Source organism: Cydia splendana, chromosome 7 (assembly GCF_910591565.1).
Source record: "Cydia splendana chromosome 7, ilCydSple1.2, whole genome shotgun sequence".
Lineage (NCBI taxonomy): Eukaryota > Metazoa > Arthropoda > Insecta > Lepidoptera > Tortricidae > Cydia > Cydia splendana.
Window position 1 is genome coordinate 15,288,703 of NC_085966.1, and position 26,713 is coordinate 15,315,415.

A 26,713-nucleotide genomic window follows, 5' to 3' on the forward strand; every position below is an offset into this window, starting at 1 on the left:
TAATTACATTTAAACACAATTATTATATTTTAGTCTCATGTAATTGTTGGATTTATCGATTTTACTCGCCCAGTACAAATTGCGGATCAGTCGAGCGACAAATCCGACTTCTCATCTCTCAGAATACAATAAAATTCGTCGACGAAAATGTGTTAGTGTGCGTGTTGTGACACTTGTGACTCACCCGTACACAAAAAGAGATCGAGGTTTGCAAGATTTGTCTTTGACGTGTGTCATTTTCTATGTTTTGTGTCGTCATTACATATTGGATTTTTTATGTTAGTGTGTGAGAAGTGCGACTGTGTGCACCTTTCCCCCCGCAAAAAATGGCAGAAAGATTTGTACGGTAAGATATCGCTTGGGCCCCTCCCTTCCGACGTGTCGGAAGCCGGTGTTGCTCGAAGACAATTACGTTTACAGCATGGCTTCAGCTTACTGTAAAGACACGCATCTACCCTTCAAATTACGGGCAAGCAACGCAATTATTATCTATAATTTTCACTTAAGGGTCTGTCAACACTGAAATTTATGTAACTTAAGCAGTTTAAAAAAAATACTATTTATCTAATACCTTTAAACGAGCAATTCTTGTTTATTTATTTATAATAATTTTCGGGGATATCGGAAACGGCTCTAACGATTTCGATGAAATTTGCTATATAAGGGTTTTCGGGGGCGATAAATCGATCTAGCTAGGTCTTATCTCTGGGAAAACGCGTATTTTTGAGTTATTATATGTTTTCCGAGCAAAGCTCGGTCTCCCAGACATTTTTAGTAAAGCAAACAAAATATAGGTACCTATGTAATATGTGCCTTACTCGAGATATGATTGAACGAAATCGGCTCGATAGAAAATAATTGCAAGGATTGCTCTTAAAGTCACCATTAAACGGTTCTGTTTTTATTTTTTGACTTATGGGTCTGCAATTAAAATCACAATTTCAAAACATTTATACCTAAACCACTAACGAGTAATATTACACAAATAATCCACACATTTTTGAAGTGAAAACTTCTTTAGCGGCGCTGTGCACTTTTTGTGATGGGGGAAAAATGTTAAACTCGCGAGAGGTGTCACGTGACCGTAAGATTCGTAAGACGTAAGACGGATTCGTGACCTGATCGAAAAACTGTTACAATGTCATTGAGTTTTCACTTCTGCCGGCACTCCCAGAGTGCAACCCGTTGTTTTTTTTATTCAATAGTTTTCTTATTATTCCTTTGCCCAGGCCCATTAACACTATCTTATTTACTCCAATACAAATAGACAGTGTGCGTGTTTTAGGTATTGACAGCCTCTTATTTATGTATAATTTCCATAAATTACATCAGGCATGTTTATTTGGCTGCCACTGTCACCGTACGCAACTGGGGTTGGATACCTATTACGATATATATCTGGTATATTAAAGACTTTAATAAAATACTTGAATAGATGCCAAACTGTTTATTGCTAGTTTAGGTTGCACGCAGATTACACATATTAAACAGGACTCGTACGTGTTTAACCCTTTACCAGGCTAAGGGATATATATTTCCCACATACGGCACTTCAAACATGAGTTCTATTTTCGATCAATAAGACTGACATTCGATTGTCATTTTGAACTGTCAGCCTGGTAAAGGGTTAAAAAATAACATGATAATAACATTAAAATTCTTTACATGGTTTGATGTTTTGATACTGCAGAGCATGTTTACTGTACTTGCATACTGGTACAATACTGTGAGTTATGCCGTATCTGATCAAATCATGTTAAACTTTTCAATGTTCCAATGACTTAAAAAAACAAGCACGAGAAATAGATGTACAGGGGGCAAAACGATACTCACAATAAGCCTTAAATATTTACCTTTAGGACAAAGGTAAATTCTGTAGTTATAAGATCTTATTCTTAGCTTTAGGGTTAGACCGAGACCACAATATATTTTAAATACCTAAGTCCTTTCACAGTAATTAAGTAAATTTTATAAATACATACGCCACATGAATGATACGCCTATAATGCCTATATCATTCTTCATCTTGCAACTCTAGGCGGACTTCGTACTGCGAACGATACCAGATCCACCAGCCGAGGGCATGCCGTGTCGCAGCCGAAACGATCCAGCAGTAATAACAGACCTGGGATCAAAAATGTTATAGTTTCAGAGAAAATTAGAAAATCTAATCTACTTTTTACAACGGGACCTTAATACCAAGACCGCATGGCTCACTCCGCGATTTCGTCGCTTTGTAACAGGTAGCTACAAGTACATCCGTCCCACACCAATTTTGGTGGTTAGCCATAAGCCGCGCGTGGCCCTGTCGCCACCTAGCGGTCATATCTGTCCTAATCGTAACAGACGCGTTTTGTTAGAGAGTGAATCTTCTATACCTAGTACTATTATTTGTTCTGTGCCAAGACTACACTGTCCGTCTGTCCGTCTATCTGTCTGTCACCAGGCTGTATCTCATGAACCGTGATGTTAAGACAGTTTAAATTTTCACAGATGATTTATTTCTGTTGCCGCTATAACAACAAATACTAAAAAGTACGGAACTCTCGGTGGGCGAGTCCGACTCGCACTTGTCCGGGTTTTTTATCCCACGGTTGGGCAAAGGCCTCATGCCTTGATATTATCAACTTAATTTTTCTGCTAACCGCAGTGGTATTATTTATTTATTTAGGTATATTTATGGTATTAGTAGGGTTTTCGTTTTATGAATTCGCCTAAAGCAAATTAAAATTACCTGTAACTTCCAGGGCTCTTTTGTTCATTTTAACGGGAGTAAATTAAATGAAGGAGGGCTTAAGAAGTTCTACCAAAATGAGAAAGGTTAATTGCAATATTTCTTAGAACTGAACAGCCCGTAATTATTATTAATTTTATGCATATTATAAAAGTTTAGGTACTCGTATTCATCTAGACAGAAGTTTGAGATTGGGGGACAAATGATATGATATTACAATTTAAATTAAACGGGAACCGTCAATATCATTAACCTATAAAATTGAATAAAACAGTCGTGTCTCGAATATCTCAAGTCCCGTTTGAGTGAATCTAATTTCCTGTATGTCAGGATGTCACGCCTTTCCAATATGGCGTAATCAATACAGATGCTTAAAACATCATACATCATAATATGGAATTGAATATCTCGAGCCATTTCATAATGTTGCTGACGAGTGTAATTTTATATCCATGACAGCTAAAAATATACAGGGTGATTCATGAGACGTGAGCAGGACTAATCCTGCACACTCAGTAACTGATAATTGATCGATCACCGTCGTATTTAGGTGAAACAACCACACTTTTTCCTATTTTGAAACTTTTTGGTGAGGGCAAATTTAATTCGCTACAATCATGGTCACCCTACAAGACCCAATTAATAAACATAAAACCTCTTTAACCGTAATGACAGCATTTTGATTACGAAGAAAATAAACTGTCAAACTTGAGTGAGATACGAGTATTCAAAAGTAACCAGGCCGTGATGATAATAGTGATGACATTCAATTTGACACAGAAAATCGGTAGGTACCTAGTTTAGTATTCTAATTTTAGGGTGCATGTATGTCGTAAATAAATTAATAACTTTTTTTTCTACACGACTAGAAAATTAACGTTAACCTCACTAATACTGATACGAAGCAGTTGCTTATAATTTACGAAATGCGCAGTGTCGCAGGCCTATTCGGATTTCGAGATAATCACAAGATCTTGAGACGATTTAGAGATCAACTAGATCTACATTAGATATCGACTAGATGTGACTTGGATATCTAAGTCATTACTTGTCGAAATCGTTCAAGAGGACCTCCAGAATCGCGGGAACGTCAAATTTGACATATCTATCTTACAAATATCTTTAAATTATCCGTATCGTAACTTGTTGAAGTCTAGTAGAAATCTAATTCATTTTCCGAATCGAGCCGTTAAGATGACATGTACGTGAACAATAACGCGTATGCAGAGTCATTGCGGACGTCTATCCTTACAACAGATTAATTTTTAGACTAGCTATAGGTTAATAGTATTTTATGCAACAGTTGTCAAAGAAGTCAAAAAACGCGAGTGGCGTAACAATTTGAGACGAAGCCGAAAATTGTTAATAAAGACGCCACGAGTATTTTTTGACTCAGTTAAACAACGTTTTGCATACAATACTTTTTCTACGACCAAGCACTTACTTTGAAATAAAATTGTAAATTTAACAAATATTTTTCATGTCATCTAGTGGACTTGAATGAATGAATGGATGAATGAAATTAAAAAAAAACATGACTATGGTCCACTTATTTGTCAGAGATGACATTAAAAATAAGGTTGGCAACAATATATTTCATACAATATTTTTTAAGTGGTCATTACACGAAGTATCGAAAAGTGCCAAAAAGATACTGCGTGTACCTATGAACAAATGCGTTTATGTGGAATACCAAGACTAAAGATTTGCCTTGACAACTATAAGGTTAGGGTTTTAAAGATATGTGCACGACCCTTTAAATGACAAATAAAAGTACGGGAGTAGAAAAAATAAATAAATAAATGTTCGCAGAGGTATAGTGTGACCAAGCCAGCAAGCCAGGGCAAGTGCAGCATCCACTCGGTATACCCCTTACATTTCATCAAAGTTTCAAAAGGGTCTCTACGTGTTGGCTTCGGCCGCGCACGTCTCCCAAATGTTCGGAACAAAATCGTTCCGTGGTGAATAAAGAAATAAAATTTAACAGATAAGTTGGATTTGTTCCATAGTAATTTAAAATTAAATATAAAGTGGGTATTGTAAGTATAATGGCTACATTGGTTACCATATACCTGCTTAAGCACTTTTGCGATTAGTGCGATGACTGGGAATATTGTGGCTATACTAACATTTTTTTTGCCATTTATTAGTCTTCAAAAAGTTGAACAGTTTACACAAGTCAAGTTAGGTCCCGGCTTTGGAAATCTTTTTTACGTGACATATTTATAAATAAATCTTAAAATAACATTCTCCAGTTTTGTGCACCCACATTACATACTATAAACGTATACAAGCTCAAACATGCTATTTGTTTATATGCAAATCTTGAGATGAAATGCTGCATAAAAGATCAGCAAAAGGGTGGTGGGATTTCGGAAGGTTAAACTAATGAAGATTATATCTACTTAATAACTTAACGATAAAGATAAATACTTACTTACTTAACCTGATGTATTTTTTATGAGGTAGGTACAAAAAGCTTTGAGCTTGGTCGTCTAATTTGGTTAATGGCTAATTTGGTTAAATAATTAAAGTTTCACGTAATTTTATTTTTGCAAGTCGGTGCTTCGTATACCTGTCTTCATTGTTATAAATAAGTCAATGTAACGTTTGCATGCAATTACTTTTAATGTTACATAATGTAGATATTTCTCATTCGATATTAATCGATATTAGCCAATAGCGACTAAAAATTCAAGTAAGTGAAACCGTTGTCGTATAAACAATATTTCTCATTGTTTGTGAATGTCCGAGTCTAAATCTTTTTTGAGAAATAAACGTCTGGAACGTTAAGTCAGTATTGACAAACGGGGTACGAGTATTGATTTGTGACGCACAAGACGAGTAATAATAACAATGCACAAGTTTACTATACTTTTAAGTCATATACAAACTGGAACACTGAATAAATGATTACATCGATGACGCAGACGCACTTACTATGTGTGGTATTAAAATTGCTCTATGCTCTGATTTCAGATACTGAAACGACAGTTTGATTGGCCAATTTCCTAACCTATCATCTTGCTTTTATACCAATTTTGTATACAAGTAATGTGACAGGTCGTCCGGACACTATTATTTTAGTATAGCCTGTCCATAGATTTACTATGGCGTACCTGATCTTATAAAAGCGGACAGACTATACCTGAGACATAAAAATACAAACAAGTTGAATAGGCCAAACAAATTAGATAAAAAAAAAGCGTTTTAAGGAATTCATTCCCAGTAAGCTGGAAATCATTTTATAGACTGGTTTTATTTTTCATAAAATCGATTTCGACTGGCAAATCATATTACTTTTTGGCAACCGGGTTTTTTAACCTAATTAGACCCCGCTGAATCCGAATTTGCCGGTTGCTTAATCGAAATCTTGACCGGAAGTGAGATATTTGACATTAAAGGTTCCTTTTTTTAGTTTTTCGTAAATAACTCTTAAACGGTGGCGCATAGCAAAAAATGTTCTATTACATAAGTAATCTGCATAAAATTGCCTACAAGAAAGATTCAGTACAATTTTTCGCTAGGATCAATATTCAAAGAGATATTAACGCGGGAAATTTAATTATAATCACTTCTAAGGTCCCTTTTTTTAGTTTTTCGTAAATAACTCATAAACGGTGGCCAATATCAAAAAATGTTGTTAAACGATAATACACAAAATTTTAAACCAAAAAGATTCTGTTTATAGAGAGTGTTCTACATGTTTCTTGTAGGAAATTTTATGTTTATTATTTATGTATTAGATATTTTTTGCTATGAGTCACACTTTTCAAATTATTAACGAATAAATAAAAACAAGGAAGCTTAGAATTTATTATACTAGAACTTTCCCTCTTTATTATCTTTTTAAATATTGATCCCTGCGAAAAGTGTACTGAATCTTTTTTGTTCAAAATTTTGTGTAGATTATTATCGTTTAACAACATTTTTTGATATTGGCCACCAAACACAAAACTAAAAAAAGGGACCTTAGAAGTGATTATAATTAAATTTCCCGCGTTAATATCTCTTTGAATATTGATCCTAGCGAAAAATTATACTGAATCTTTCTTGCAGGCTATTTTATGCAGATTACTTATGTACTAGAACATTTTTTGCTATGCGCCACCGTTTAAGAGTTATTTACGAAAAACTAAAAAAAGTTCATGTCAAATATCTCACTTCCGGTGAAGATTTCGATTAAGCAACCGGCAAATTCGGATTCAGCGGGGTCTAATTAGGTTAAAAAACCCGGTTGCCAAAAAGTAATATGATTTGCCAGTCGAATCAAGAAGGAGAGCGATTTTGAATTTTTATGTCTAGTCTATTAATGACTTCATTTGATCCTAAATGCGTGTAATCCGAGCTTGCTCCATACCAAGGGAGGTGTGGATAAATTTTGGGAGCCTTGGGAGTAGTGATGAAAATTACATGAAAGATACATGTATCTTTCAAAGGCCCCTGTATTTTTCAATAAAATACAGTATCTTTGCTTGCGGACCCTCGATTGAATCTTTCGCAAGTTTAAGTTATTTACGTGTAAAATACATTGTATTTTTCGCATTATTATATTATATTATGAATAGTGACTCGGAACGTATTGGCTCTCATACAAACAGGTGACTTTTCATTCCGCTCAGACTATATTTCGATATCAGTTAACTATAAATAAATAAATAAAAATAAATATTAGGGGACATCTTACACAGATCAAACCTAGCCCCAAACTAAGCAAAGCTTGTACTATGGGTACTAGGCGACGATATACATACTTGTATAGATAAATACATACTTATATACATAGAAAACAGCCATGACTCAGGAACAAATATTAGTGTTCATCACACAAATAAATGCCCTTACTGGGATTCGAACCCAGGACCATCGGCTTAGCAGACAGGGTCACTATCCACTAGACCAGACCGGTCGTCAACTATGACGAAATTATGACGAAATACTTATAAATAGGGGATATTACTGCAATGTTCTGCCGCCAGAGTGCGGCACTACCGACTCAGTAAATTCATAGACTAACTTATACATACTGTGCCTTAAACTGTTTTTTGACAAGTTTTCAAAGACAATAAAATATGACATTGATGCATCAAGGCGGTTTGTTAACAAGGTCCTACCGGGAAACGCGAAAATCGAAATTTAGTTATCTGCCTCTTTATCGCTCGAATATGCAAGAGTGATGGAGAGATTAGATAACGAAATTTCGATTTTCTTGTTTCCCGGTAGGCCATGTGTCAATGTGGTTTGTTTACTATATGTGCCACAAAGGTGCCACCTACGCAGAGCTTTGCCTAATATTCCCTATTGGAATCGTAAATCTATGCTCTATGTGACATGTGACATGAACGTGATGTCAATTTTGCGTCAAAGGCATGACAGATTGACAAGACAAGTCATTATTAAATAAACATGTAAAATACACAGTGTAAAACAGGTATTATACGTGTATGATTGTATTTGTCAGACAAACGTCAGTTTTGTTTTTTTTCGAAAGTTACATGTATTGAAAAAAAAAGAAAGAAAAGAAAAGATACAAAGTTTCGAAAGAAACAACATGAATCTTTCGCCATTTTCATCTCTACTTCATTTTCATCTTTTTCTATTTTACCTTGGATTGTCAGAAGTTCAGAACCACTCGATGTAGAAGGAACCGACCATCAATTATAATGTCACTACCAGCAAGGTTATTGTCGATCAGATACTGGTGAAAACCTTTTTCGAATTTTTACACGATTATAAAAAAAAAACACAGTGGCGGCCATCTTTTACAATCCTTGACTACGAATTCATATAAAGGTATCTTTTGGATCCTCAGATGTTAGTTTTTATCATGATTAGAGGAAATTTTCTGTCGGACTTACCGTTTTTGAACTACAAGCAAAAGACTGAAATTTTCCACAAAATGGAATGAAGCAAACTCGGATCACACTAATTTAGAAAAAAATGAAGGCATTAAAATGATTTCCAGCTTTCTGGGAATTTATTCCTAGAAAAAATCTAATTTGACTGGCCTAAGGGCCGACACACATACCCACGATGCGACGCCGTATCGTGAGACGACGCGACATCGTCTCACGTTGCGACGTCGTGTAACGTTACGACGTCGTATCGTGGCGCGATACGACGTCGTGTCGCGGCACAATACGACGTCGTGTCTGGACATTTTACGACGTCGTGTCACGTTGCGGCGCCGTAAAATGGAAATCTACGATGTGCATTGATTGATTCACGACACGCTATCGTATCGTAGTATTAGTCGACCACAATCAGACTACGATTCGAAAGTACCGTTAGCACAACAAATTAATAATTATACTTATATGTCATATGCCTTCATACTACAAGTCCATGCACTTTTTTTTTCATAAGGCGTGACCATTGGGCTCGCAAGACAGCTCGCTAAGGCTCTAGTAGATAATGGCAATGACGGTAAACACTGTAAACAGTCACTACATGCATGTATTTTAGCGCTATTCTTAATACATATTATGCTTTTTAGGGTTTCGTACAAAAAGGTTGTTCCGTACAAAAAACCCTTATGACTCTGTCTGTCCGTCTATCTGTCACGTCTTTCATAACATATGAATCGCCATATCTGTCAATAAAATATGAATCGTGGAAAATTATTGATTAAGAATTTTCCACAAATATTGAATTATTTGTATAAAACCGTTTAATACAAGTAATTCAATATTTGTGTAATAGACAACTGTATTTTTTTGTTTTCAAAGCTTTAAATCTTCTTCAGGAGTAAGTACCTACCTAATTTCATTTATCTGCACACTCTACCATTAAGGGCCGCTTGCACCATCCCACTAACCCGAGGTTAAGCGGTTAAACCGTTAACCCAGTGTCAAATTATAACCATGGTATCATTTACGGCATGTTACTTCCATGACTTTGAAAATGTAAAAAACTATCGCAGGTAATCAAGATATAAGGATTGCAACAGACATGTTTTTGTTTTGCTGCTATTACCTCTAAGAAAGTTTACTCACTGTTTACGCCGTAGGTTTTTACGACACGACGTCGCAACGTTATACGGCATCGTATAGTGCCCACGATACGACGTCGTAGATTTCTACGACACGACGTCGCAACGTTACACGACGTCGCAACGTGAGACGGCGCCGCGTCGTCCCACGATACGACGTCGTATCGTGGGTATGTGTGCCGGCCCATATTTGTTATAATATAATGTTGTCTGAAATCAATAAAATACTTAGTCAATATTCCGACACTCCACCCGAGGCGAGGCGTCCCTTTTGTTTAATTTGAATTTCTCCGTAACTTGTACAGTCAGCGGCAGAGATATTTGACCCCCTCTGCAAACAAATTTCTATGCAGGGAGGGTCAATTATCTCTGAAATTGACTGTACTTACACAATAGATTGCTCTAGTAGTGTGCGGTGTTTGTAGTTTTAGAGCTGGCTATAGAAGTTTCACGAGTTACTACTGTTAAATACAACTTTCAACCAACTTCGCCTGTCGGGAAATCTCTCTTTTATACCTCTTTCACTAATTAAAAATTCTAATTAGTATAGAAGATAAGTCGAAAAATGGGTGCCTTAAATTTGATACCTGAAGTAAATGGTTCCAAAAAGATTCCTCCTTACCGTCAGGATTAAGTAACAACAAAACATAAGGCGTCGTATAGCGTCATCAAGTTCGGTTGTCGATTTAGGGAGCACGATTTTATCTGTGACTTTACGATGCCTCTTTTACCTACAATCAATAACTATTTGATAGGTAATTTTATTACAAGCTAACTTCTTACCAGCGTTATGCAGGTACGATCATAGAAGCCAGTGGCTAGGGCGTGACTTGGCTCTCTTGCAACATGAGACCGGCCAGCAGGCCTAGCCAAGGTAACAATCGTTGATAGAAAACGCGAATTGAATCTTAAATGATGTATGGAAATAGTCACGTGATTTTTCGTAGCATCAGTCAACCCGATATGATTTTCTCTTTTTGTTTGGCGTTGGTCGATGTTAGATTGAAATCTTGGCTAGGCCCCCAGCACCGCCAGGATATCAGCAAATACAGGAGTTGATTACTCACCAAAGTCATGCAGGCGAGCACGAACGTGGACGCCAGCGGCCAGGGCGTGACTTGGCTCTCCTGCGTCATCAGACCAGCCAGGGTGCGGCCGGACAGCCACGCGGCCAGCACTGCGAGCGGGGACATCAGCATTATGCCGAGACTGTCCACCATGAGCTGGAATAAATACTCATGAGATGATCATTTGGCTGGTCACATCGGGTCAAATATTGTGACTAACCTTGAAAAGACATGTAGTACGCTGAAAAGAAAGACGCAAGGCGTTCTAACAGTCGTGTTGATGTTTTGATGTTCCCTTGACTGTATTTTATATATAAACTGCCTACTCTGTGTACCATCGTGTTGTTTACTCTTGCTGCCAAATGAAACTAGACTCTTTCAGTTCGAAAACTCAGCCTAAATAAACAAGTTACTCTTCGAATAGATCACAAACAGAATTTGGATCGGTTCATTCCCTAGATTAACCCGACTGGCAATACGAGTAGCTGGGACTTGACAGAGTGCCAAACTAAGATAAGGGTAAACTTTAATTCTGTGTGCTGTACATTCACCGACGCGTCACTTCAACTGACACCTTCGTTGTCATGTTTACGATCGCAAAGTTTGTAGCTGAACAAACTGAACATACTCAGTAACAGTCTCTAATATTATTTGTGACGTTTAGTGTTGGTCGTGGGTGAGCTAGACGATTATTTCAATTAAAAGGAGTTAAAAAGCAGATCAGTTGTTATATAAAATATATTTTTTATTGTATTATTGACATTACAAACTTTATAGTCCTGTAGATAAATCATTTATTTGCATTTCTACCTCTATATAATGAAGACTTTGCCATGCCTCAGGGAACAAAATGTTGCTATTAGAAAATAGTTAGTCTTATTCTACAATCTAAACATTACTTTACCACCACGGAAAATTAAATTTAGTTCTTATTAAAAAACACTTTAAAAGCATTCGTTGTGTTTTTAGAAACAGAAGTGAAAATGCATCTACAATTTTTTCCGAACTGCTGGTAGAAACCACGGAGACGGCACAATAGGTTTACTACACACGAAATTACGGACAGCGAACGTTATATTCAGCGAATGTAAATTCGGCCCCTCATTATATCGTCATACAAACGGGCCGATATTCGGCGTTCGGCGTTATTATAATATAAATATCACAATGTTCCTAATATTAGTCTCGATGGGAATAGGCTAGAATGAAAAAGCGTTCATTCTTAATACTCAATAAGGCTCAGGTGGCATTCGTTTTCAATTATTGCTGTACTCGTACCAAGTCGATTATACAACAGTAGGTCTATTACATACTAAATAATAAAAACGATTTTCTCACAAGTCTAACAATTATCATGGAAACAAAAAAAAACTGTTTTCTAAGATTTATCAAAATAAACTTGTGCAATACCGGAAACTGCATTTTTCACATGGACAATAGAATAAATAGACAACTACAAATAAATTTAATTAAATAGTATAAGTAATAGGGTATTTGAATTTTTTTTATGAATATTATCAATCGATCAGGTTTGTTTTGATGAAATGTCTGTATGGTCATTGTCTTAAAGCAATACAAAAGTCACAAATGATGGCCAAAGTCTGGCACCCGCATTTTACTGACGAAACGCTTCTAACAAAACAGCAATACATCGTGACGTCACCATGTAACGTTCGAAGCCGTTTCGATGTATGGAAAACAAGGAAATTGCAATTTTGTGGGCGAAATATTGCGTTCATGTATATTGTTGGCGTACAATATTTTTTTTAAATAAAATATAAGTAATCGAATGCTACCTTTATTTTTTTCCTATCTGGAAGTTTAAAAAAAAAAAATTCTTTAAAACTTTGAGGTCTTGTATTTTTTCATTATTCCCATATATTTTTAAAGTTTCCAATTTATTGTGATTAATTGCCCATTTTCTATCTATTTAATTAGATTTAGTTATAAAATTCAACATGTGTCAACAACCCTATTAAGTTGAACTCTGCAGGACGACGCCTTAATAAAAACGAAACAATTTCATAATAAACCCCTAATTACGTGACTTAAACGTTCCTAATTATAAATATCGGGCTTCTTATTAATTTGTAGAATCCCTCAACTGTTACTTCGACTAACCACCACGTCTCGTTATTTTGAGACGTTTGAGGTCAATGACCAAATATTTGCACGAGATTGTTATTTTACAGCCATTTTCATTGCATCTGATGCCATCTATAGAATAATTTTGCTGGGACTTAACGTAAATGTCTCTCATCTTCACAACTGTGATGTTTGTGATGTTGTAATATAAGCGGAAGTAAAAGGGGCTTATATATGTACTTGGTTGTATTCATTGATTTCGTTAGCCGCTTAACTGAATTTGAAATTCTAATTCATAATATTAATCCCCGTATTAAATATAATAATAACGAGATTCTTTGAACTTGTTACCTAGCGGAACAGTTATTACTGTTTACAGTTCTGGCTCAAGATCCGCAGCACGTGTTTTAAACCCTTATCTTGGCAAGGCTCAAAATATTTTCAATATGAACATTCTTTGTCACCAGTTAAGCATAAAAAATAAGGAAAAAACCAGCATTTTCCTGGTTGAGAAAATCATATGTATCATATTTGATAATCGTATCAAGTAGGCAACTGCCAATAATTGGCCAATGCCAATTTCTCGATAAAGAAGTTGCCTACTTATCAGAAGAAAACTTGAAGTATGAAACTTTGAAGTGTTTTTTTTTTAACCTTAGATTAGATTTTTTAATGTATCACGGGTGTTACAATGCCAAGATAAGGGTTAAGGGTGGAATCACATCTATCAGTATCGAGCCGCATTTTATGTATGAGAACTCGCTCGTTAGTATGAAGATGCGTACGCATCGGAAAGCTGAAAGGAAATCATACGTATGCGTATACGCCTTCATACTAAATAGCGATTTCTCGTAACGGTGCACGCAGCAGGTGTGGCACCTCGCACAAAAACAAAAACTTGGTTGAACAAAAAATAAAATCATAGAGGTGGCGTTGGAGGTGCAAGCACGTACCTACTACCCACCCTTAGTTAGTCAAAGGCCCTATCCATTCAAAAATTACATACACTAGAGAATTTGGGAGGCGTACCTTCGTGGTCGGGTGATTCAATTCCGGCCTTGGCCACCGGAGGGGTTGGTTACTTTTTCCTTAGTATAACATCTATTTCCGTTAATAAATGAGTCGGTCGACATTAAAACATCGCTCTAGTTCTTACCTGTTTAGCGTTCTGGCTCAAGAACCACATGACGAGCGCTTTAAGCACTCCATAGCGGTGAACGCGGCGCGTATGGTACCGTGTCCCACAGAGCTCGCAGCGCGACTTGCCGGACTCAGTCAGCCATCGCTCTAGACACCGCACGTGGACGCGTCCCACCTGGTAAGGAAAGGTTAAGTGAAAAATGTACAACAGTTTTGGACATCTGAATTATTCGGGTTTAGATTAACCTACTTCAATCACATTAATAAATGCCCCTAAAGCCTATATTTATGGTGAGTAGGCTAATACCTCCTCTATCATCATCATCACCCCACTAACACCTAATATTATATAAAATACTGTAAAAATTATAATCTGTACTAACCGTGCCCCGGCAATTACAGGCTGACACCAGCCTCCCAAGCTCCGGAGATAAACAATCCCCACTGTGACAGATTCTACACATATCATCCAACGAATGATCGCTCTGCTGTTCCAACTCTAAAATCTCTATTTCCGCCGTGTTCACTGTATAAACTTGGATTTCTTGGGCCCAATCTCGTGTTTCTTGCGCCCAGTCAATCACGTGTGTCCCCACTGTCTCCATACATGAATCTATACCAACGTCTACACTTGTCCCAATATCTACTAGTTTGTGAATTTCTATACTAGGGGTGTTAAAGACATATAAGCTATGGTTTGGACTGCGAACTTTTGCTCGATGTGGATGACGTTGCTCCCGACGACCTCTATCCGTTGTCTCTCGTTTAGATGAGTGTGGAGACAATTCCGGTGTAGGTTGCGACGATTCTAAGGACGCAGAGTCTATGGCAGTCTGGGATTTGGTAGGAATTAAGTCAACTGAGTTATATATTTCTGTATTTGGTGTATCAAAGACAACCAAGCTATATTTGGGACTACGGACTCTTGCTCGTGGCTGACGTGTCGGCTCCCTTCGGCTTCTATTTGTTGTCTCCTGTTTAGATGGCGCTGGCGTCAACTGTGGTGTAGGGTGCTTTGATTCTACTGATACGTTGTATGTAGAAGTGCTTAGGCTATTGAGTTTGATGGTACTTGAGTCAACGGGGTCAACTTTGTTCTCTTTTCTTACTAATAGTGAAGAGGTCGAACAGTTATCACATTCTAACACGACCGCCATCGGTTCTATTGCTACTGAGCGGTTTTGAAGACCTTTGTTTGTTGTTTTATTATATTTCAGTGATGAATTTGAAGATGAATTGCTGTAACAAAATAAATACTTACCTATATATCTTTAGGAGCATTCCACGGGCTGACCCATAAAAACGTGTTTTATTTCATGTATTACAACTTTTTAATCGGCGTTTAAAGTCAACGGTTATTTTTATGTACATATTTATGAACATTTGACACAGAAACAGAAACTGCTAGACCTACAAATCTTCAGAAAATTTGCGTTTGTACGGGACAACGGTAGACAATTTCATGGAATGCTCCTTTAATGGTTTAGACTGCGCAATGTCTAACGATGTTAGGACTTGGAAAGTTGAATGTTCTTCAAATGTAAAGATTTACATGAATGATTTTTTAACTTATTCCGACGTCTCTGGAGATAGGCAGTCATTGATATGATAAAACGTTTTACGTATCGTCTCAGCGAAAATGCGTTTTCACTAGTTAAAACTTCGCTTGCTCGATGATCATTATTAGCACGAGAAGTTAAACAACAACGTTGCCCTCTTGATAAACAAATAACTATTCTAGCGGAAGCTCATGTGGCTTTCCTAAAACATGACCGAAATAATGTTGCCGGGAATGAACAAGTCAGACGGTATCAAACATCGCTGTAGCTAAAATTATCGGAATATTCTCGAGTTTCCAATTTGTTCCCCAGTAAATGAAGGTAATAAAAATTTAGCTTAACTCTTTTCCAAGCTTAGCATGAAGCTAGTACGCATGCAATCTCTGTTCTTAATTTGAAACTAGGATCGTGAGCTTTGTTCCTTGACAATCAGTTAAAATTGGTATTCGAATTAGATTAAGGGCCGAAGCGAGGGAGGAGAACTACACTTGATGGACTGGCCAACTTTAACGGTCACAGATGGCTTGGTGCAATCGACCCCCGACAAATAAAACGCAGAAAAAGTCGTTCATTGAATAGCCGAAATAACTTCCTTAATAAGCTGTATGAAGTAGTTTCCTAAACCTTTACAAACAGTTATGTGAATCACTCAGCCCTTTTAAACTGACTATATTACTCTTAATAAAACAGTTTTAAGAGCCTAATTAACGGGGTTTGGTAGCAAAGCTGTACTAATAAAACCATCGTATCCCGGACCAATCCCTGCAACGTACCTATTTGTGTTTGTACCTCCCTTGGATAAGTTTTTTCGTGCCACTTCATTTTGAACTGAAAATTTTCTTCGTCTTGTGTTTGGCATTTTGCAAATTTTTTTTTGGATTTTTTTATGAAAATTATGAAAATCGTTTGACGGACATGATTTGATTATTGAGTAATTTTGACATTTATTTCTTTTCTATTAATCATATTAGACTTTTAGTACCTACCAGTACCTACTACCATTCATTCGACGATGCGCGTAGGTTGCTTGCAATAAGTTTGTCAAATAAAGAAATGTTTTGGGATAATCTTTTCACAGATCGACCTAGCCCCTAAATATACAAATACGTGTTGTAGGACAAATGTACATAACACAAGAAAAGAACAAACAAATTGCTTAGGATGCAATATTAAGCCGAAACTAAATGAAAGTTCTGGAAATGGACGCACGGGCGAGAACAACATAACGTTATTCAGGTACCTAATAGTGCTATAACATATTAATTATGATATTATGTACATTTGGATATTTATATTGACCTGTAAGGTGTTTTTGCGCCAAATCATGCTCCAAAAAGTAGGACATAAAATATTTAGCAAGCTTTACCAAATAATGTTTGATTGTTTTGTTACCTACAAGTTTTTTGCTAAGTAATGACTTGGGGGACGTTTATTTATTACTAAGCTCTTTATTTTAAGTTTATTTGGTTTAGAGATAGTTTGTATTATTATTTCTAAGCTAATTTTATATTTATTTAATAATGTTGTAATAAATACTTATTCAGTGATAAAAATAAACGATGTTCCATTAAAAAAAATGTTTATTTTCTCATAATCTTACTCCTGCAAACATTGTGATACATTTCTTTAGCTTCTTTCTTAGACTATATTTACATAATATATCTTATCTACATAACATTCCCCACAGGCAGAATAAAAACCAGACAAGTTCATGTTTCCATCAATTTGTTTCTTTGAGTCTGCCTTTAATCCAACTTTAATCGATCCTCATGAAATATACAAGTTAGTTTATGTAGGTACGAGTACCTACCCTGCGTTTGGTGACACAACTGAAATTGAAAGTTTATGTCTTTGTAGGCCACAGTCAGTTTTCCATTACATAGTCCGAGGCGACGAAACTTCACACAGAATACTAAGTAGAAGGCAGGTGGAAGCAAGGAAAATCTTTTATGTGACTTTGCTAACTAAACTTGTAAATCAGTTATAAAATGACTGAAAAAGATGTCATTTACTAAAGAAAAATAACTAAACCCTCCAGTGGCAGAGGCTAGATTCGAACTGGCGTCTTCAGATATCGCCGCTAACGCCCTATATCCTAGATAGACCTATAAGCTACCCCGTCACGACGGCACCCGTCCCAATTAATCGACTTTTATCTCATCTTAGAAAGACTAGGTGTCGACCAAAATCTAAGGGCCAGCAGTATGTGTTTGCTTGTAAATCAGTTTTTGAAAACTAGTTAGGTACCTACCTTGTGGAGTGTAGACTGTAACTTTGAAGTGATGAGGGGTTCGTTGGGTGAAGCGTAGAAACTGGCAATCTGGAACGCGCCGGTCGCTGCTGCCTCGAAGTCCGCTATACCTCCATTTACCGGTATATGTGTTGTGTGAAATGAAAACACATATATTTGATTTATTTACTGGAGAGTGTTCAGGCTGGTATGAGTGAAGCTCTCTTGATGTCTCTGATATCTCTGAATAAGCTACAAACGGCTCCGGTTTATATAGGAAAATACAAGGCCGTTTGGTACCTTTTTCAACTAGTGGGTGTATCATGCAGAGTCAGTAATGTATATTTTTGCCAATCTCATTAATAATTAACACGTATGAAAAGAACATGGATCCGAGACTTATAACTAGATACATACATTCCACGCAATTCATTAACATAATATACGAACACAAAAGTAAAAACATGATAAAACGCACACAAGTGAAATGATTAAAACTTAAAATACTAAAAGATTAAACTGAAACATAACAAGACTCCTAGCTATTCACGGCAGTCTCCCCCACGTGTGTCAACACCGTCTGCATGGGAGGAGTGTATGAGTATAAGCCTAGACGCTCTGGACGGGGACGCTTACGCCTCTGGGCCACGTTCCTCGTGGCATGGAGCTATCCGCTACGATGACTACGTCACCTTCATGCAGTTTCTTTATATCTTGATGAGCACCGGGCCTAGGGAGGAGGCTGGGTCGGTATTCACGCAGCCAGCGCCTCCAAAATTGGTCGGCTAGCGTTTGCACTGTTTTCCACGAAGAGAGTGACATAGTTGCGTCGACGAAGACGACGAAGTTGCGAAGACGCCAAGTGGCGACATGGAGCTTGATCGACCGATAAGAAAGTGATTCGGCGTCAGGGCTTCGATGTCTAAGTCTGGATTCACTGGTGTCAGTGGTCTGGAATTAACTATGTGCTCTGATTCTAACAATAAATTATGTAGAACTTCTTCGTGGGGTGCTCTTTCTTTCAGTACTACTTTTAGTGCGGTTTTTACGCTGCCCACGAGCCGTTACCAGGCACCGCCAGCGGAGGGGTTGCCGGGTGGAATTTTCTTCCATTGTATGGCTCGCTCGGTCAAAAAGGGCTTAAGACTGTACTGTCGGGCAGCGTCTTTTTGGCCTCTGCCAGTTCTCGTTCCGCGCCGTGGAAATTGGTGGCGTTGTCGGAATAGAGAACTGTAGGCGTGCCGCGTCGCGCTATCATTCGGCGTAGCGACAGTATCATGGAGGATGCCGAAAGTGAGGCGGCAAGCTCCAGATGTACAGCGCGAGTCGTGAGGCATGTGTATAATACACCCCATCTTTTCTCGCGGCGGCGGCCTATAGTTATATGCATAGGGCCAAACAGGTCTACGGCTGCAGCGGTAAATGGCGGTTGATTCGCTTTGAGCCTTTCTGGCGGCAGGTCGCCTATGGGAACCTTGAGTGGCGTTCCCCTATAGGTTCTGCACCATTGGCATTTATTCGTTATATAGCGAATACTACCGCGCAGCCCGATAATGTAGTACCTTTGTTTCAACTCGTTGATGACGGTTGCGTGGTTGCCGTGATTAAAAAGAGCATGAAAATGGTGTACTAGTAACTTGACGAAATCTTCTTTCGCATGCAAGACAGGCATGTGCGTGTCTTTATCGATTCTAGCATTTAGTAGGATGATTTCGTTTTTGTCAAGTTGTACATCTATTTTGTATAGCGGAGATTTCTTCGGGAGTGGCCGCCCAGTTTCTAGAAGCTTGATTTCCTCTGGAAATGCAGCATGTTGACTCCGTCGGATTAGCAATATCTCTGATAAATCTAAATGCCCCTTATTTATCTCTATATCTGTTTTCTTACATAGCAATGTGGCTTTGAAAACCTCGGCGGCAACCAGAACACTAGCGGTGGCGCGAACTAATCGTATGAACTTTGAGAATTTACATACCTCCGGCAGGTACTCAAACTTATCTTTCGCGACACCTACTGAGCACACGAGTTTATTAGCGCGTTCTTCGCCCGTATCGGCGACGGGCGTGGGCACTTTCTCGGTTGGCCAATGCTCTTCGGGTTTACGTATAAAATCGGGCCCTGTGAACCACCGGTGGTTCACTCCGAATTGCGCAGGTATACCTCTAGTCGCGTCGTCAGCCACGTTAGCTGCACTAGGCACCCAGTGCCAGTTGGCAGGGGTGGTAGTGTTCTCGATTTCTGCTAACCTACGTGCTACAAACGTTTTATACCTACGTGGGTCCGAACGTATCCACGTGAGCGCCGTTTTAGAGTCAGACCAAAAATACTTGTCCTTTATTACGTAGTCTGACTCCTTGACTATAGTTTCCGCTAATCTAGTAGCTAGTACGCAGCTCTGCAATTCCATTCTCGGAATGCTAACTACCCGGAGAGGCGAAACGCGGGCCTTCGCGGCCACTAACGCGGACGTTCTAGTACCCTCGGGGTTGATGCCAGTGTTGGCCGAACGTTAATGCAATTGACCATTAAAAATTAACCATTGAAAAGGTTAATTGCCATTAACCATTAACCATTGAAGGGAAATTAATTATCAATTGCATTGATCATCAATTTGCATTAATATTAATTTATTTCGAACCACTAACAATTAAAAAGAATTAATGGTTATTGCTTTACAAACCATTAAAAATTAAATCAATTTTGAATGAAAATTAAAAATGTGATTGATAATTAACAATTAACAAGAATAAACATCGTAATTTTTGTCTCTGTATTTTTATGCAGGGTTTTCCCATATGTTCCCCGCGAAGACAAATGGGAATTCACCCATTATTGGTAATTATTGTTAATAATGGGTGCTTATTGGTGTATTCCCATTTGTCCCCGATTCGCGTGACCTACGCCATGCATGAAGCTGGGACAAATGGGAATGTTTTATATGAATGAATATGAACGGCGGGGAACAAAAGGGATACACCCGATATTAGTGTTCCCATTTGTCTCCGCTCCAATGAGATGGGGAAAAATGGAAATATTTCTGTGCAGCTTCTTTTCCCATATGTTTCTATATAGTAGAAGAGCCGGCCGCAAAATTTCTAACCGACTTGATACCACGATGAAATGCACAATGGTTTCCCGGAAAAGTTATGCTAAGTCCGAATTCGATAGTCTGCCACGGCGGAACTTGCCGAAAGTACGAAAAAGAAGGCCACTTCCGGTGCGAAAAAAGGGGCTGATTTAACCCATCTGATACCGAGATAGTAGTTATGGCAGCAGTTAGAAATTTACATGTAGACACAGAAAAGCGAAGTCTGCCACTATTTTTTTTGCCGGAAGTGCTTGGCAGACGCTCTCAAAGGTGACCATCGGGACCCCTAAATTAACCCATCTGATACCACCATGAAACCAATGCCAGTCGGTAGGTATGAACTCTCATGTCAGGAATATATAAGTCTGCCAAGGCTTTTCCTGCCGAAACACCATGGCAGACGAGATTATGTAAGCAAGGTCGCCATCGGTTACCCTACACTAACCCATCTGATACCACGATGAAACCAATTCCATTCGGTAGGTATGAACCCCCATTTTAGGAATATATAAGTCTGCCGAGGTTTTTCCTGCCGAAACACCTTGGCAGACGAGATTATAAGCAAGATGACCATCGGTTACCGTACACTAACCCATCTGATACCGCCATGAAACCAATTCCAGTCGGTAGGTATGAACCCTCATTTCATGAATATATAAGTCTGCCAAGGCCTTTCCTGCCGAAACTCCTTGACAGACGAGATTATGTAAGCAACATCCGCATCCGTGGGACCGGTATACGTGATTACTGTAGGCTTATTTATTACTTTATGCTTTTACATATTTGTATATTATTATGTTATTAATGAAATATATTTATAATTTATTAAACCTATACCTAATACATTGGGAATTCATTACCTGCTTACGGCAGTAGTAGGGAGTAGTGGGTGAGTTCTGGCTCACTTAGCCAGGCCAATAGTCCCTCCCCCTTTTTTTCCCTTGTTGAGGCCCTGCAACCTTACCTTGAACCCAACCTAATGTCATTGTAGCTCGAATCTAACCTAATCTATTTTTATTGCTTTTAGAAAATATTCTAATAACAATTATCTACTTTTGCAAAGTTAAAAGGTAAACTCTTATTTCGCAAAATGGAATTTTAATGTGACTATAATGTATGTGCAATCTACTTAGAAACTGGGTTTAGAAATATAAAAACACACATTTTATATAGGATAATAAGTTTATTCAAGTAATATTCTGAACATATGAGATATAGTAACATCATTACTTATTCTGTGTACAGTGGAGAAAACATGCAAGTTGACATTTTTCGTTTTAAAATAAAGATAAACTAAACAGTATTTGCCACAAACCGATGTTAAAAAACTTTGCAGTTGTTGGTTGGCATAATACCATCTCTTACAATTTCTCTTCATTAACATTTTATGATACCTTCCTGTTTTTATTTACTTAATTTAATTTTTTACTTTTTATGTGATCGGTACTTCATTTATTTTAGATTTTGGGCTAATATTAGTTTGTTAACCGACTTCCAAATCTCAAAGAAGGAGGTTATCAATTCGGTTGTATGTTTTTTTTATTTTTTATTTTTTTTATGTTTGTTACTCTATATCTCCGTCATTCCTGGACCGATTTTGAAAATTAGTTTTTTGATTGTATGTATATGCATACAGATTGGTTCCGTTTTTGTCAAAACCCAGTTCTGATGATGGGATCCATGAGGAATCGAGGGAACTCCTCAAATTTTAAACGCATACATATAGTGATTTTTGGGTTTTTATCATCAAATTAAGCATACACATTCAAAAAAGTGACATTTGATGAAGTGCAACTGCTGATGATGATCAGAACGGAACTCTTCAACGACGCATAGTTCACGTTTGGCGATTTGTCGTCTTCGTTATGTTTGTTAAGCAAGTCAAGTTTTTAAGCCACATTTTTGTCAAGCTCGAGTTCTGATGATGGGATCCATGAGGAATCGAGGGAACTCCTCAAATCTTAAAGGCATGCGTATAGACATTTTTGTATTTTCATCAGAAAATCAAGGATTTTCATTAAAAACTGGCGCATTTGATGAAGTGGAACTGCTGATGATGACCAGAACAGAACTCTTCAACCACGCATAGTTCACGTTTGGCGATTTTTCCTCTTCGTTATGTTTGTTAAGCAAGTCAAGTTTTAAAGCCACATTTTTGTCAAGCTCGAGTTCTAATGATGGGATCCATAAGGAATCGAGGGAACTCCTCAAATATTAAAGGCATAAGTATAGATTTGTTTTCAGCGTTTTAATAACAACACCGAATCTTACATCAAGCGCTCTCCTAAATTCTTTTGGAAATATGTCAAATCTAAACGGGGAGGCTCTAATTACCCTAATTGTTTCAATTTAGGTAGTAATCACTACAACAGTGGCATGGATATCTGTAATGCGTTTAATACATTTTTTGAGAGTGTTTTTGATACCTCAAACTCCTCTTATAACCTTAACAATAGTTCTATGAGCAGCAATCAGTGCGATGCAATGTCCGGAATCGATGTAACTTGCGAGATCGTGTTAAGTTTCTTAAAGCGACTAGATAAAACTAAGGGACCTGGTTGTGACGGCGTTCCACCTATCTTTTTATCTTCTTGTGCTGAGAGCCTTGCATGCCCACTAACCATTCTATTTCAACGATCTTTAAAGGACTGTATTTTCCCCTCCATCTGGAAAAGGGCCCACATTATTCCTATATATAAAAAAGGTTCAAAGTCCAATATCGAGAATTATCGACCTATCTCTATCCTCAATACCATAGGAAAGCTTTTTGAATCCATAATTTTTAAACAAATTTACCCCCTTGTCTCTTGTGGGATCTCGGATAAACAGCACGGTTTTCTAAAGGGACGTTCTACAGTTTCCAACCTAGCTTGCTTCACGAATCATGTTTTAACAGAAATGGAAGGAGGCGGTCAAGTCGACGTGATATACACAGACTTTGAAAAAGCGTTCGATCGTGTCAACCATGCTATACTTCTCATGAAGCTTGAAGCACTCGGAATTCATGGCGACTTGCTCAGATGGGTCAAATCATACCTCACTAATCGTTCCCAAGCTGTAGTTCTTGGCGGCTATAGGTCTGATTACATTAATATTCCCTCCGGCGTGCCCCAAGGCTCCCATCTCGGTCCTCTCTTTTATAATGCTTATATATACGATATTAATACATGTTTTGTAACCGCACGCCATTTATTATATGCAGATGATAAAAAAGTATTCATGCGTGTTAAATCTTTAGCAGACTGCGAACTCCTGCAAAATGATCTTAATAACCTAGTCGAGTATTACTTCCGTAATAAGATAACAATAAGTGTTAATAAGTGTCAGTGTATAAGTTTTACTCGAAGTCTTAAGCCATTTAATTACTCATACCACTTTAATGGCGTAGCGGTGAACAGAGTCGATGTTGTGCGTGACCTGGGTGTAATTCTAGATTCTAAAATGACAATGAGAAATCACGTTGACTCCATTATTAACAGATCATATCGCAGTTTAGGCTTCGTCATGAGGACCTGTAAACCTTTTCATAGCTTGTCATGTCTAAAAGTCGTATATTACGCATATGTGAGATCCATCCTTGAATATGCATCACCTATCTGGTCAGTTTGTTACGCTGTTCATAAAGACCGCATCGAAAAAAATTCAAAAAAAATTTGTAGCTCATTTAAATTTTAAATTTAAGAAACCATCTGCTGGGTACAAAGGTAATTGCCGGGAATATAACCTACTTTCACTCGAAGCTAGGCGCAAATTAGCTGATATAAGTCTACTTTTCGATATAACTAGAAATCGTTTAGACTGCCCTGAATTATTATCTGGTCTAACGTTTCGAGTTCCAAGACGTCGAACTCGACATACAACTCTATTTCATGTTCCCTTCCACTCCACTAACTATGGTTCTAACGCCGTGTTATCACGGATCCCTCACTTGTATAACACTGAATTCTGCACTGCCGATCCTTTTGTAGGTTCTAAAAATAAATTCAAAAAATATATATATTCCATTTTGTTCAAAGAAAATTAACATAAAATCAGTTTCTGTTTTTATTACTATTGTGTTTCTACATTTAACTTCAGTACTGGTACTAATTGCTCCTTAAATAAATACATACATTTTATTACAACATCTCTTTATATCATAAGATCATAATTTTTTCAAGCTATGTGTTCCTGGTTGCCAGGGAAATGCAGTTAGTTGTACGTTCAGGTAGGTGTACTTTTTAGATTCTAACTCCTATAATAATTCTATGAACAATAAACTTTCAGTTTGAATAACTACTACATTATGATGTTTATCTTGATATTTTTGTGAACGTCTGCTGGTGTCTGATTTTCAACTAATGCAATGTCATGGTTTTGTTTTGTATTAGAAGTAGGTATTTTTAACTAGATTACTTATACATTTTACAACCGGTTTATACATTTTACAACCGGTTTATAGTATTTCTAGCGTATCGAGCATTTGTGTGTATTGTACATTCTCATTGTTTTCTTATCTTTGTTATTTTTAATCGTTATATAATGTAACTCAATGGATGACTGTTACTGGCCTTATTTTTATGTAAGCATTAATATGTCTTAGTTATATTTACGGCTGTTATTATCCTGAATACCAATTAATAAAAAATAAAATATTTTTTTTTTTGTATTTTCATCATAAAATCAAGCATTTACATTAAAAACTGTCGCATTTGATGAAGTGGAACTGCTGATGATGACCAGAACAAAACTCTTCAACGACGCATAGTACACGTTTGGTGATTTCTAATTTCGATTTTGACTTGGACTGCGACCCGGACTCGGACCCAGAACCGGACTCATACCCGGATCCGGTTCGGACCCGGACTCGGACCCGGACTTGGAATCGAATTCGGACCCGGACTCGGAACCGGACTCGGACTCGGACCCGGACACGGACTCGGACACGGATTCGGACCCGGACTCGGACTCAGACTCGGACCCGGACTCGGACCCGGACCCGGACACGGACTCGGACACGGATTCGGACCCGGACTCGGACTCAGACTCGGACCCGGACTCGGACCCGGACCTTGACCCGGAAAACCACTATAATATATATTATATTATAATTATTATTATTACACGTAAATTTGTTCACGAAGAAACCGTGTACCGACTCTTCATGCCATTATATTTTTAATTTGCTGTTATTCTCTACAAATCGACACTAAAAGTATCAAAATATCAAAATATGGAGTTCCGTTTGAGAAAGAAGCAAAACAATTTTGTCTTTGACAGTAATTGAATTATTGTGTGATTTTGAAAGCTAGACAATTCAAGATTTATATTTTTACTCACAAAGACAACACAGAAATTCAATCTCAAATGTAAACCTTCGAACAATTTCCATACATTGACGACATCACTCAAAATTCTTCTTCAAGTCAGATGCCCGCTGGGGCTGCACCGGAGCACACGTATAATTCTTCAAATAAAAATGACAGCTTGATTTGACATTAAATCATATACGCACACGAGAAAGTATACCAGTAGATAAATTGTATTTCAAAAAATAGGGTACATAAATATCAGCTCGCGTCTCCTTTAAATTTGATTTGCTGTTATTTACGGGTCATAATGGTTGAAAACCTCAGTAAACTATCTTAAAACAATACGATTACAGTCGAATTTAAGTATTATGTTCCTTCAAATCAAAACTCGCTTAAAATGAAAAAAGTTTAAAGACTCATCCTTTACTGATTGGGATTAATTTTCATTTTGCGTCATTTTAAAAACGTATTTGACTTCTGTACGTCAATTAATTTTGATGACAATTGTAATCTTGTAATATATTATAG

The 26,713-nt window shown here is 37.5% G+C and overlaps 1 protein-coding gene across 1 annotated transcript; it reads right to left on the reverse strand.

Moving 5' to 3' along the window:
* Nucleotides 1-1,439: 1,439 nt before the first annotated feature.
* LOC134792232 (uncharacterized) lies at nt 1,440-16,515 on the reverse strand. Its single transcript, XM_063763495.1, has 5 exons — nt 16,350-16,515; nt 14,401-15,256; nt 14,034-14,192; nt 10,793-10,948; nt 1,440-2,125 (listed from the first exon to the last, which is right to left on the reverse strand). The coding sequence occupies exons 1-5, from the start codon at nt 16,433-16,435 to the stop codon at nt 2,015-2,017; spliced, it is 1,368 nt and encodes a 455-aa protein (XP_063619565.1). The 5' UTR covers nt 16,436-16,515; the 3' UTR covers nt 1,440-2,014.
* Between the last annotated feature and the right edge of the window lie 10,198 nt (nt 16,516-26,713).

Coding starts and splice junctions, on each gene's coding strand:
- LOC134792232 (XM_063763495.1), bottom strand. CDS start 16,435: ATGCCAAACACAAGACGAAGAAAATTTTCAGTTCAAAATGAAGTGGCA. Junction 15,257..16,349: donor GGAGGTACAAACACAAATAG/GTACGTTGCAGG, acceptor ATTTTGTTACAG/CAATTCATCTTCAAATTCAT. Junction 10,949..14,033: donor TGAGCCAGAACGCTAAACAG/GTAAGAACTAGA, acceptor TATTTATTCCAG/CTCATGGTGGACAGTCTCGG.